The following is a 13,404-nucleotide window of genomic DNA, read 5'->3' on the forward strand; positions in this document are numbered from 1 at the left end:
ACCATAAGAGAGAAGATATTTGAAGACCAGAAATAGGAACAAAGACCAGAACTCAAGACAGACAAGGAGTGCTCTACCACAGGCAGACCCCGGGCACAGCGCTCTACCACAGACAGACCCCGGGCACAGCGCTCTACCACAGGCAGACCCCGGGCACAGCGCTCTACCACAGGCAGACCCCGGGCACAGCGCTCTACCACAGACAGACCCCGGGCACAGCGCTCTACCACAAGGAGACCCAGGGCACAGCGCTCTACCACAGACAGACCCCGAGCACAGTGCTCTACCACAGGCAGACCCCAGACACAGCGCTCTACTACAGGCAGACCCCGGGCACAGCGCTCTACCACAGGCACGCACCAGGCACAGCGCTCTACCACAGGCACGCACCAGGCACAGCGCTCTACCACAGGCACGCACCAGGCACAGCGCTCTACCACAGGCACGCACCAGGCACAACGCTCTACCACAGGCACGCACCAGGCACAGCGCTCTACCACAGACAAGCACAGGGCACAGCGCTCTACCACAGGCAGACCCCGGACAGAGCGCTCTACCACAGGCATGCACAGGGCACAGCGCTCTACCACAGACAAGCACAGGGCACAGCGCTCTACCACAGGCAGACCCCGGACACAGCGCTCTACCACAGGCAGACCCTGGGCACAGTGCTCTACCACAGGCACGCACCGGGCACAGCGTTCTACTACAGGCACACACAGCATGCGTACACAGCACTCTACCACAGACAAGCACAGGGCACGGCGCTCTACCACAGGCACACACCGCTTGCGTGCACAGTGCTCTACCACAGGCAGACACTGGGCATGGGAGATAGGCTTCTCTATTGCAGTTACAATCTCAATTGCACAAGGTAGGCGCTCTGCCATCTAAGTGTAACAAGAAAATGGAGAGTCTGTCTCTCTGAGGATGACTAAAACACAGTTTGCCTACTTTGTTTTATCTTTATAGTCTATTTTGTCACGCTGAGTAAAAAGGCCACCCACCCACCCATTTGGTCCCCCTGTACCAGCCCTCTACTAGGGCAATATATTTGTAGAACAGCAAAATGGAAAAACCAGCTGGGCATGAACAGCTCCTAACACAGAGACTTCTGATCAAGAGTGGTGTTTACACCTGCTGTGTGTGTTTGGTTTGGGGCCTGATCCTCCTTAGTATTGGTACAGAAACTGTTAATCTTATTAATATCCACCAAGATGTGTCCACAAGGAACAAAGTTATTAAAAAAGAGGAAGAAGAATGAGATACACGAACAGATGGCTTTTTAAGTCATTTAAAAAAGACAAGCCAGTATGAATTCAGAGGATATAAGTGATTTAATGTAGCAAATGTGGTTTTCTTTAATAAAAATGTTTGTTTTCTTTGTGGGTCGGGTAGTGATTAGATATGGCTGGATTAATGCTGATGGATTTCAAACCCAGACAACACGGTTCTCCCCTTTGAAAACTGCAGCACAAAGTTCCCCAGACTGAGTCTGGATTCTTACTGATCCTAAATAGAACTGTGTGGAGAGAGCATACGCAGTCAACCCTGAATGCCTGCTAACACCAGTAGGCACCAGCACACCGCAGGAGAGGTATCCAAAGAAGGCCACAACCACCCTAACCTCCTGAAGGCACGGGCTTCCTCACAGCTACAAATAAGATCAACGGTTTACCCAAGAGGGCTCTATTTTCCTGAACTGCCGTTTGATTTTAAACCGAATCTAAACATGCTCTTCGGAACATACCGACTGACTCCAGAAACAAGAGTGACTTACCAACAGGCATTACCTAGGAAGTCAGGTGACACATAAACGAAATAAGGAATTCTTTCTGTTGAAGTTTTCAGTCTGGAAATATCAGAATGAGACTAGCTCTGAGGAGAACAACAGCTAAGATGTGCGCATCTTGTTAGACAGCCTTGAAGGAGAGCAGCGGACAGGAACCGGCTCCCTCCCAGTCCAATTAGAAAAAAGCCCCTTGGCGGCTCCAACCTTCCCAGCCCTATTCTGGCTCACTAATGCTGGGTCTATAACACAAGGCACCCTAGACCACAGAGTACACCCTCTGGGATAATACAGTGTCTCAGGCAGTTGGTTCCACTTTAGCATTCCCAGACCAAACTGCTCAAGTTCAATTGATCCCCGCTGGTCTAAGAAAAACAAGTCTGCTCCTTTTCCAGATTCCCACAGTAATTCTTCACAAAACAGTAAGGGCAACTCCATAAGTTCTCTGGCTTGCTAAAGTCTGAGCAAATACTAATTTAGAAAACAAATGTAAGCGCCACTCCCTAAAGCTGGCCTGCAGAGAGGAGCTGTCCCATGGCTGCCAGGAAAACACTAACAAGTCTTTCCCTTTCTGCACATCCAGTTAATGTCACAATGAGATCTCTTTTTTTTTTTTCTGAACCACAAGAGCAGGGGAGGGGGCAGAAGGAATAAATTCAGTTTAAATGCCTGATGCTTTTTATTAACGGAAAGGGAGCTTTGCTACAGAACAAGAGGCACAGCTGCCTCCCTCCCTTCTTTCTAAATAAAGAATCTATGGCCCTGGTATCCCGGCACGTCCGTGATGAGTACAGGCCAGCAAGCAGCACGGTAAGAACAGCAGCTTCCACTGTCCAGGTAGAAATCACTGAAAATGACCAGAAACGCCCCCATCCATGGAGGCTTCCAATCTGTGAGCCCCAGTTCCTGACCGGTCCCAAGCCAGCGATGATGCCCCCCTCCTCAGAGCTCTGGCTCCAAAGGCACCCGCCCCCCTCAGCACCAGGCAGTTATCTGTGTGCTTTGCCACCGGGGCTGTCTCCTCTTCCCAGTATGTATAATGGGCTTATCACACAATAGAAGAACCCGAGCCAAATCTACCATAAGAGAGTTCAGTGAGGCCACCCTGACAAACACGGCAAATGACACAATATCAGGACACTTACAAATTTGCTGCCAGGGTGATTTTTTTTAAAAAAAAAAAATTGTAGCAGAAGGGGGTGACCAGCTACCATCTGTGATTTTACTATTTTACCTTCTTATTGTCTTATTTCTCTTTATTCTTTCAGGTAAATTGGGAAAATCTGGCTTTCACTAGGCCATAACCAAACTGTTATTTAGTAATACCTGAGAAAACTATCTTTCACACCTTTGGTTTTTTTTTGGGGGGGGGGATTCAGGGAAGGGTGCTGGTACTCTGAACATGTTCAAATAATTTATGCTATAGGAAATGATTTTAAAGCACAATATTTGAAGAGCAGCAGCTGTTTGGTGCCACCTCAAGCTTCCTCTAAACACATTTAAAGGAACGCTTCATGCCCTGTAAGGTGGGTCCCCTCCCTCTCTCCTCACAGACCAGAGTTCCGCAGCCACGGCTGGGCTCCAGCCTCTGGGGGGGCAGCACAGACAGCTGACAAGCCCTCGCCAGCGGCAGTGGTGCAGAAAGCCGGGATCAACTCTGCAGCAGCTCCTCACGCTTGAAAGGCCTGAAGGACGAGGCACAAGCTGTTGCCTCGCATCCGCTGCCTCTTAAGGTTACAACAAACCAGACTCAGATCCAATTAAAATCCCCATCATTTATGTTTCCTCTGAGAAGGACAGAGCAAAGATGACCTGTGCTTGCTGGGAACACAACCAGCCATGTATGGTCCTGGGTAATAAATGAAGAGTTAAAAAAAGATTAAAAATTGAAGTCATGACAGCCATGAAATTGTTTATTCATGGTAAGGTGTTGTGGGCAGTTACAGCTGTACAACAATAAATTGCTAACAACCGTTTCTTGAAGAATTTCCATTACAGATCACAGATAAGACAAGAAGCGGGTGTGGCATTAGGGGAGATCACCCTCCAATGCAGTAGGTATGATAGCTGCAAGTTGCAAGGGCTCCCCTTTCCCGAAATCACTTTCGAGAAAACTCGTACTTTGAAGAAGATGACATTTACCCTAATTGCTGCATCTAATTAAAATTAAGGTAATTAAAAATATTTCAAATGCACTTTAAATGTGATGTAGGGCATAATTAAAAATCAGATTTTAAAAAATATCATTAGGGCAGTTGGATAAGGGCTGGCAGAAAGGAGGGGGAAGAATGGCTGGGCTCTGGGGAAACAGGAGGGAAATGGCAGTTCTGTCAAAAACATTATAGGGAGATATGATTTTTCCCTTTTTAAAGACCAGAACGCACCAACTTGAACATCTGTGTCCTTGCCTTTCCCAAGAATGCGGGTGTCGAACAGTGTGGCTCATGTCAGTCTTCTCCCCGGCAGGACCGGGCCGGTGAATCAGAAATGTCAGCAGCTTGCAGCACTGCTACTATTGTTCTGAATTAGCAGGAAGGGAAGAAAGAATGAGCGCCAGAATTTCCAGAAACAAAATAGGAAATCTGTCTTAATATGCAGAGTGGCAGGTGACTACGCAACTCTGTCAAGGGCACAGGGAATGCCACTGGGGAGACAGAGAGCAGGTATGCTACAGGACATACAGGGGCCAGGGACGCGCAGTACCAGCCTTGACCACCAGTTAGCTGCCCAACAGCCAGCTCATATGCTGCCTTGTAAGCATAGAGACCAGAGTTCAATCTCCAGAACCCACACCAAAAAACTGGGTGCAGTTGGGTGCCCCTGTAATCCTAATAACAGCAAGATGGAAGGTGGAGAGAGAGAGAGAGATCCCTAAAAGCTTGCAGGCCACTGAGCCTGGCCTTTTGGTGAACCAAAGGTTCCCGAACTGCAGGAAGGTTTCTGAGCACTACACCTGAGGTTGTCTGCTGACCTCCACACATGCCCTGGACCCTGGCCCACCACACACACAAATAAAAACAATAAAAGGGACAATGAATCAAACAAGGCAGCAGGCTCTGTCTGGGAGGACTCTGCAATGTACTAGTCAGTATGTGAACCACAGGAAGAAATTACAGCCAGACTACACTGTCGCTGAATTTCCCCTGGAGTGGGCCAGTCTTGTATCAAATACCTGTAACAGACAGAACAAATGTTTATATTCCCACCCTCAAATTCCTATGCTGAAACCTAATTTCCAGTGTGATGATCCTCAGAGGCAGGGACTTTGGGAAGTGAAGAGGGGAGGATCAGTATCCTCATAAAGAGACTCAGCAAGCTCTTCACCCCCTTAACACCATAGGACACAACAAGAAAATAGCTACCTGGAACTAGGAACCCAAATTACCAGATTCCAAAACTGCCAGATGTTGGACTACCCAACATCAGAACTACAGCAAGCCACTTTAAATCATTTCTGAGTCACTTGGTCTACAGTACTTTGTAAGAACAGTCCACGGTGCCTAAGATACTGCCCTTGACATGCTTATGAATTAATGCTACCTGAGCACCTGCAGGACAGACGGCGCCAAGGGCCCAACACTGAGCTTGGTACCTAGCAGGCACTCATATGTGCCTCTCAATGAACTTGTGGGAAAACTCACTCGGAAATCATCTGGCCTAGAATCCCACAGAAAACCCAGGCAATTGTCAATCCAGGGATGGGTGTAGTCATTCTTAACAATAACAGTATACAGAGCATCAGAAACAGCTTAAGACTGTCTGCCCTTCAAGAAGACACATTAAAATTATTCACTGATTTATTTCTGTGAGAATTATCAGTCGGGAATGAGCCTAGTCAGACATGCTCTCAGGAGAGAGATTACCAGAAAGATGAGAATGACATGATGCAGGGACAGATTTCCTGTGACGAACACTCAAACAGACTCACTTCGTTTAACTCTTACCTGTGGAAATCTGGACTCAACCAGAACTGGAATCCATTTAACGACTATAACCCCACGCCCAGCACATAAAACACTGCACTGCAGCGACTGCACACAGGGCAACAGGCAAAGTATGAAAAGGTTTGGAAGTCGCGACACGGAACATTCCTAAGTGCCTAGCAGGCACCAGGAGTTCTATATGACAAGTTAACGTCTCTGATTTCCTCAGTAGCACTAAGGGACAAGGTTGTCAACTCTAGTTTTGCGGGTGTAAATACCAAATTTTACAGAAAACGAGGCCAGGAATCAAGTCCACATTGTTGGTTTAGGTCTAATGTTCATTCAACAAATAGGAAATACTATTTGCTAGGCACTGATACCCAGTCTTTTCTTAAGGAACTAGAAAATAGTAGTGGACAAAACAGACAAGCTTCCCTATCCTCTGGACAGCCCGACAAGCATTCTGCCACGGTTCACTGCTTCCTCCAGCCTCAATCCACAGAGCCATCTGTTAGTAGAATGATGTCTACATCAACACTTTCAAATCTGTCTGGTCTTGCCTCAATAAGGAGCTTCCAAGTTCTGATGTGGAAAATTAATGCTGTTGGTGTATGAACGGTGTGTAGAGCACTAACAGAGACCAGGACAATTAAGAATCTGCTCGAGGCCTGTTAACAGACCCAGCTCAGGTTTTCAGATGAGTAAAGAGCAGTGTGTGTTTCAGAATGGAAACAGAATCGCAAACGTGACAGCACCCGTCAGCAGAGACAGACAGGCGTAGAGAGTAAACAGCTCTTCCTGTGTCAGCCTTCTGCCCGCACAGATCTGAAGGATATCTGTATTATCATGTCCCAGGAGGCCGAGAAGTGACTGCACAGCACTCAGCTCCACTAGAAGGTGGTACAGGTCTGGCATGGTGGCCACCACGTGCATCTCCTGAATGATGTCATTGAGGTCCAGTTCGGATTCCATGAACCTAGGAGGAAAGAACAGGACACGGTCACTGAAAGGCAAGGGGTACTCTCGCATGCGAGAGCAAACAGAAACACAATCTAGACTGACACAATCTGTCAAAATGTCTACGACGGACCAACCAAGAAGTCCACTCATCCAGACATCATACTGTCACACAGTTTCCTTGGGAAATCGATTTCCTCATTACAAGAATCAATCTTGGATTCAGATCTCGTTACAGGGGTCCCCTTACTCCTACAGCCACGGCTGCCTCTTAAGGCCCTCGAAGCATTCTGTAGCAATAAAGGATCTGCCCTCTAGTCCTATGGATTAGCTACCATTACCCCTTGGGGTGCAATCTACTCTGGGGCCCTGGACTGACTATGTCCTAATCCAAAGAAGGTTTCTCTTACTCCCCTTCAGATCAAGAGCAAATTATTCTCTTCTCCCATATAAAGAAGAAACAGGCACTGCAGCTTCCCCAGCAGCCACCTCTGGCAAGATGAGACACCACAGGTCAGGCTGACCTAATCTCTGATGCTGCAATCACTGCCCCCTGTCTCACAAGTCTACCCCCGACACAGGGAACAGGACTACTTTCCACGCCCTCTGCATGACCTCCACAGTGCCGGATGACTAAGGAGTGCCTGGATGAACAAGTCAGGAAGGTTTGCTCTCAGAAGCAAATGAGCTAAGGCAAGTCCAGCCACTGAACAGTACCTGACCCAAAGTGACTGAGAGGACACATGGCGACACAGGCTTCAGGACCCAGTGGGCTGGGCTGCACCTGGCTCAGTCACTTTCCTGGTGTCTCTACGTGTTGGTTTCCTCATTTGTATAAGTGGGACAGTAATGGCACCTTCCACAGGGTGCTGTGGAACAAGAGTCAAAACACACAGGCCACTCAGCAGTGTCACACTCCTAAGGAGAAAACCTGTGCCTACTGCTCCCATACTGAGCCACTACCATGACTCTAAGTCCAGCTTCTCTTCTGGAACGTATGCTTTGGACAGACAGGAACTCTAGCTTTTGTCTCCTATGTCCACAGATGCCCATCTCATTAAGTGGAGGCCACAAAAAGAAAAAAAGGAAAAGAAAAGAAGCAAGGGAGGGAGGGGGAGAGAGGGAGAGAAGGAGGGAGGTAGGGACACAAGCAAGGCCTGTGGGAGCCACGAAGGATTTCTCATTTTCTAGATGCTGAAGGCTAATCAGCCACTGGAATCAAGAATTCATAAGGAACAAAACCTAGAATATATTTTGTTAAATACTCATAGCTAATACCCTTCCATTGTTTCTCCTGTCATTATTTTAAACACTTACATATATTTTATAATTATAAAATATTACTTTTCACAGAAAACTAGAAAAAGAAAGGGAAGCTATTTAAAAGTACACAAAAGTCATCCATATCCTCTGAGCCAGAGATAACCACTGATGATATTCCAGTGGGTTTGGGTCATTTTTCTCAATTCTTAGCCTTTCACCCACAAAGCAAATCTCTGGTCTACGCTCAATTTTACTGCTGCCGTTAATACCACCTACACATTCCGTACAACAGGGTGAGCCAACTCCTGACAAAGTGCTACTGGTCTCTCCTCCCAAGAAGCCCCTCCCTGATCACACCAGTCTCCCTGGTGCTAAGCCTGGCCCTGGCTTCCGAGTCCTTCTCAAGACAGTGTTCCAAGAAGGGACTGCCAATCAATCTGAGTGCGTGGGAGACTGTTTATCTGAAATTCCTGTTGTAAATCATCAATTTTAAACAGTTGCATAGTAAACACACTCGTGTTGGCATACTGTAACGCATTTGAAGAATTCCCCTCTCTCAGACACTGAGACAGTTTCCACTCCCCTGCCCCTAACAAACTGCATGTAGCTGTGTGCACCCCCCCCCCCCCCGTAACAAAGGGCATGTAGCTGTATGCATCCACAATCACCAAGTGTGGGGTAAATTCCCAGGGAGGAAAGCGCCATGTCCAGGAGAATGCATGACTTCACAGATTCTGATAACCTCTGTCAGAAAGCTAACAACCATGTTTGAAAGGCTGTTTTTTCTTCCCCTCTTCCCAAGCAGTAGTAGCTAATCAAAATTGCTCCAGGGCAAGAGAGCAAAGAAAGCTCTTCAGAAATTTTGCATTTCCAATTTAAAAAAAAAAAGGTTAACATTTTTCTGTTTACTATTTACATTCATCCATTGCCCATTTTAAAACCAGGGTCTCATCCTATCTACCAATTTATAAAAATGTTCTCTGTATCTCTTAAATTATGTACTATGCTTTTTGGACATATTGGTCTTTATTTTTATTTATTTATTGAAAATAAACGTTTTCAAAAAACCCAGGTAGTTGCACCTCTGTCTTTGCCAACTCCATTTCACAGGTATATGAGTGAAGCTTTTCTATGGGAAAACCAGATATTTTATGTCTTATGAAATTTATTTTAACATGCTATGGGGCAAGGTCAACTTTATTTTCTATGAATGTTTGGCCAGCTGCCATAACTCCACGATCTACCCTTTCGCTCCCATCTGGAGAATGTCATCCACCACACCCTAAACTAGGATGCAGACTTCCATCGTTTCTAGCTGTCCACGCTCTCACTGATCTGTTTACCAACTCTGGAGCCTCCACATTCCCACACCGCTACGGTTTTCGTCTGCTGTTATGAAACATGCCCTTGTTATTCTCTCTCTGTTAAGCTTTCTTGCCTACTCTTACCTGTTTATTATTCAAAGCAAGTTCTATAATTATTTTATCAAGATTTCCCAATATCACTTTTAAAAGGCTCCTTCTTCTGTGCTTGCAAATAGATAATGTTTTTAGACCATTCAGAATTGTGAATGTGAAGGGCTGTGCAAGGCTGGGAGTATAAGTCCGGGGGCAGAACACTTGCCTGGCATACAGAGGGCCCTAGGTTCTATACAGCAAAAGGAAAAGAAAACCGCACTGATTTCAAGCATCAATGTGTGCGGTGGTCAGGGAGTCTCAAAAGAGCGTTAAGTGTAGAGGCATTGATGATGCAATGCCAATCACAAGAAGGCTCGCCAGGGCCATCTATTTCATACTCACCGCTGGTCTCCAGCACCTGGCTCCCTCACTGGTGACCACAGAAACTACCTCAGGTGCCTTCAGGGAAGAACAAAGGCAGCGCTACCACAAGAATAACTGTGACCTGAGTCTGCTTAAAAGAGGACAGGAGAAAGTCCTGATGCTGGCTAGATGACCCAGAAGCTTTGTGACATCTGTTACAGAAGAGCTGTACTGCAGGGGACAGAAAGAGACTAATCCTGGGAGACACATACCCTCTCATATGAAAAATCTAATGAAATTCTTCTTTATTTTTGGGAATCTTAAGAATCAGAATTGCTAAAAGATGGAATAGATTTCTTTGTCACTTGGAATGATCTAAAAAAATAAACACCAGCCCAGGATCATGACATACCCCTTTAATCTCAACACTCAGGAGGCAGAGACAGATGGATCTTGGTGAGCTCAGACCAGTTTGATCTACATAGTGAGCTCCAAACCAGCCAGGGCTGCATAGTTAGACTTTGCCTCAAAAATAAAGTAAAATACCCCATTAGATGTGTTGGTAGGTGCCTATAATCCCAGTCCAGGAGGATCACAAGTTCAAGACCACTTTGACAACACAGTGAGTTCAAGAGCAGCCTCAACCACACTTGGAGGCCTCGTCTGAAAAAACAAAAGTTGGGGCATAAGCCAGTAGTGGAGAGCTTGCCAGTAGGAGCAACGTCCTGGTGCCCAACCTTGGTACCATTAAATACATAACCAACAAGCAGACAGAATAGCCAAGGCTTAGACAGCACTAGCAACAGAGCACTCCTCAGTCCAATTCTGCAATTCTTTGAAATATATGATATTAGCCCTAAGCTTTTAAGATTTAGAAGATCAGAATATGATTCAAGTGAATCAACAGAGAAGCAAACTGTAAGTACATCACAAAAGTCCTACTAAACACAATGTTACATGGGTAATGAGACATAATGAGAAATACCTGGACTCAGGAAAGACTGGCCTAGGTGTGACCATGAGCAGTGTGCCAACAAGCATTCACCAGACCTAAACAGGTGCCAGTCACTGGCCTAGGTACAGAGAATACAACAAACAAAAAAAACAGTCCAGTGTCTGAGCTCCCAGCCTACCATGAATACAAGCCGTTCATTATACACTATGAAGTGTAAGGATGTCCACTGCACACCAGTGTAGTCAAAGATAGAACATGTTACACTTATTTCTAAATCTTGATCCATATCTTCCTGGCTGAAGGATAGTGACAGCCTAACAATACTGTCGGCTCACAGCAGCTGCCTTGCATCTGTCACGTCATCAAAAGGACAACTCTCTTTCGTTTCTGCTGGCCATGTACAGCCCACTCACTTAAAGCACACACTACTTACTATTTGCAGAGGGCTGTCTTCAGGGAGCCAGCACAGCTTCAGCAACACACGACTCACAGCCAGGGGCAAGGTCAGGTGAGAGGCGATGGGAAAGCAATAGAGCAACATATTAAAAGAGTAACCAGGCAGAGATGGGGTCACGGACTCCATCCGACAGGACAGAAAATGTTCTCCCGGTCTGCCCATGCTCATTTGCTTCAGACAAGCAAGATGTCCTCCTTCAACCATGAGAGTAAATAGTAACAAATGACCTCAGTGTTCAAAAACAGGACTACAAAACCTGACGGTCTTAGCTGCAGTCACACTAGCAGCCTTCACTGCAGAGGGACCATGAGGAGACTCTCACCCCAATCCCTTGATGTAGCTGAGGCAGTGGAAGATCCCTGGGGAAGGAGTAAACTGACAGATCAAAACTGTCATAATTCTAAGGTACCATCAGCCCTTTTCACATTTCTTTTACTAGCGTTCACACCATTGAGTTTTCCCAAGGTCCACACAAGGGATATCATCCATTGTCTTGTGTGTGTGTGTGTGTGTGTGTGTGTGTGTGTGTGTGCGCACACATATAGAGGCCAGAGGAGCAGCTCAGGTGTCTGATGTGTCACTCTCCACCTAATCCCCTTGAGATTCTCATAAATGTGGAGCTAGGCTGGTGGCCTCAGTCTTCAGTGATCCTCCTGGATCCACCTCCCAGAGTGCTGGCGCTACAGGCACATGTACAGGCCTCTGATAGGATTGCTAGGAATCTGCACTCAGGCCTTCGTGCATATTCTTGTGATTGCTACAATTATTTTAAGAAAAGCAGTTTAGGGTACTCACATGAGAGCACAAAGGGGCTGTGAGAAAAACAAAGCTTGGAAACCGCTGCACTAAATGATTCCATCCCTGGAAAAAGGAAGCAAAGAGCTGAAGGCGTACTACAGAGCAGCATGCTCAGTGTGATGTCTGGGAGAGAGATCACAGTGCCGAGGAGGCTGTGGGTGGAAGACTGTCAGCACCACTGAACCACAGCCAAATGCAGAACAGCATCTGGGAGGATGTGATCAAAATGACACTCACATGTACAGGAAAATAAATCTGAATGTTTTTGATCTCAAACTGGAAAGTCTCATTCAAATACACAGGAGCAATTTTCATCTTAATTGCCCCTCACTCATCTGGTGAATTATGGAAGACATCATGCCAGCAAGAATTCAAGAACTCAGGGTTAAAGCACAAGATAGTTTCCTAACTGCTTTTTGACACAACAAAAAGTTCTTACAGTGTAATTTCAATTTTTACATGTTCAAATTCTAAACTAAAAATAGCACAAAAAAGTCTTTTCTGAATGGCAAACACTCTTTAAGGAACATAAACCTCTTTCTGAAAAGCAGCTTATCAATGGCCCAACAAGAGACCAGAGGTACCTAATGGGAGGCCAGCAGCCATACCTGTCATGACTTCACCACTCTCAACCGCAGAGCAATGGCTGCCTCTGGCACAAAGGCAGTACTGCCATTCCAGGGCACAAATCAGATCTCACATTTTCAGTGTTATCAACCTGTAGCACAGCTGCCTCCTGAGGGGTCCCTGGCTTCCAGGCCATAGGGATTTAATAAAGATGACAAAGATTGCACGGAACTCTCATGTTTACTGAGCACCTGCAGCCCCGCAGATACCGCATCAAAGCCACAGGAACAAATGAGACACAATCTACACCCAATTGCAAGAGTCTAACAGGGAGGAACAAGAAAATAAACAGCAAAGGTGTGAAGGAGTGGTCATGACTACTGTGAGTACTTGGGAAGGAAAGGCAGCTGGAGAAGGAAAGGATAGAACAAGTGACTTGGAGTAGCTTTCAAAGACTGTAATTGCATCCCCTTCAGTCTGAGCATTCAACGTTTAGGGATTCCCATCGGAACATGCAAGCACAAAAACATGTATAAACACAAGGAAGTCTATCTAGAACTGTTTATAAAAGCCAATGTTTAAAATAATCTAAACTGCTAGAGATGGCTAAGCAGTTAAGAACACTGACTGTTCTTCAGAGGACCCAGGTTTAATTCCCAGCTCCCTCATGGAGTTCACAACCATATGCAATTCCATTTCCAGGGGATCTAATTCTTTTCCTGACCCTATGGGTGTCAGGCTCACATGTGGTACACAGACAAACAGGCATATACATGAAATAAAATAAAATTTTTAAAAAACTTAAAATAACCTAAAGTCCATTCATGCAAAAATAACTAAATACACCATGGGATTTCCTAAACAAGAAATACAGTGCACCAGCCATTTCCTGTTATATAAACTCAAATTTGTATAGGCTGAATCTTCGTATAGTA

At 45.9% G+C, this 13,404-nt stretch overlaps 1 protein-coding gene across 1 annotated transcript in view; it reads right to left on the bottom strand.

Annotated features, from left to right (window-relative positions):
• Ctnnbl1 (catenin beta like 1) overlaps positions 1-13,404 on the bottom strand; it is a 160,256-nt gene that overhangs the window by 102,076 nt on the left and 44,776 nt on the right. The window contains exon 4 of the mRNA XM_041670402.1: positions 6,549-6,688. Within this exon, the coding sequence (XP_041526336.1) occupies positions 6,549-6,688 (140 nt within the window). The remainder of the gene's footprint in view (positions 1-6,548; positions 6,689-13,404) is intronic.

Source organism: Microtus oregoni, unplaced genomic scaffold (genome assembly GCF_018167655.1).
Source record: "Microtus oregoni isolate MIOR12 unplaced genomic scaffold, Mior012 000020F_ref0000438, whole genome shotgun sequence".
Classification (NCBI taxonomy): domain Eukaryota; kingdom Metazoa; phylum Chordata; class Mammalia; order Rodentia; family Cricetidae; genus Microtus; species Microtus oregoni.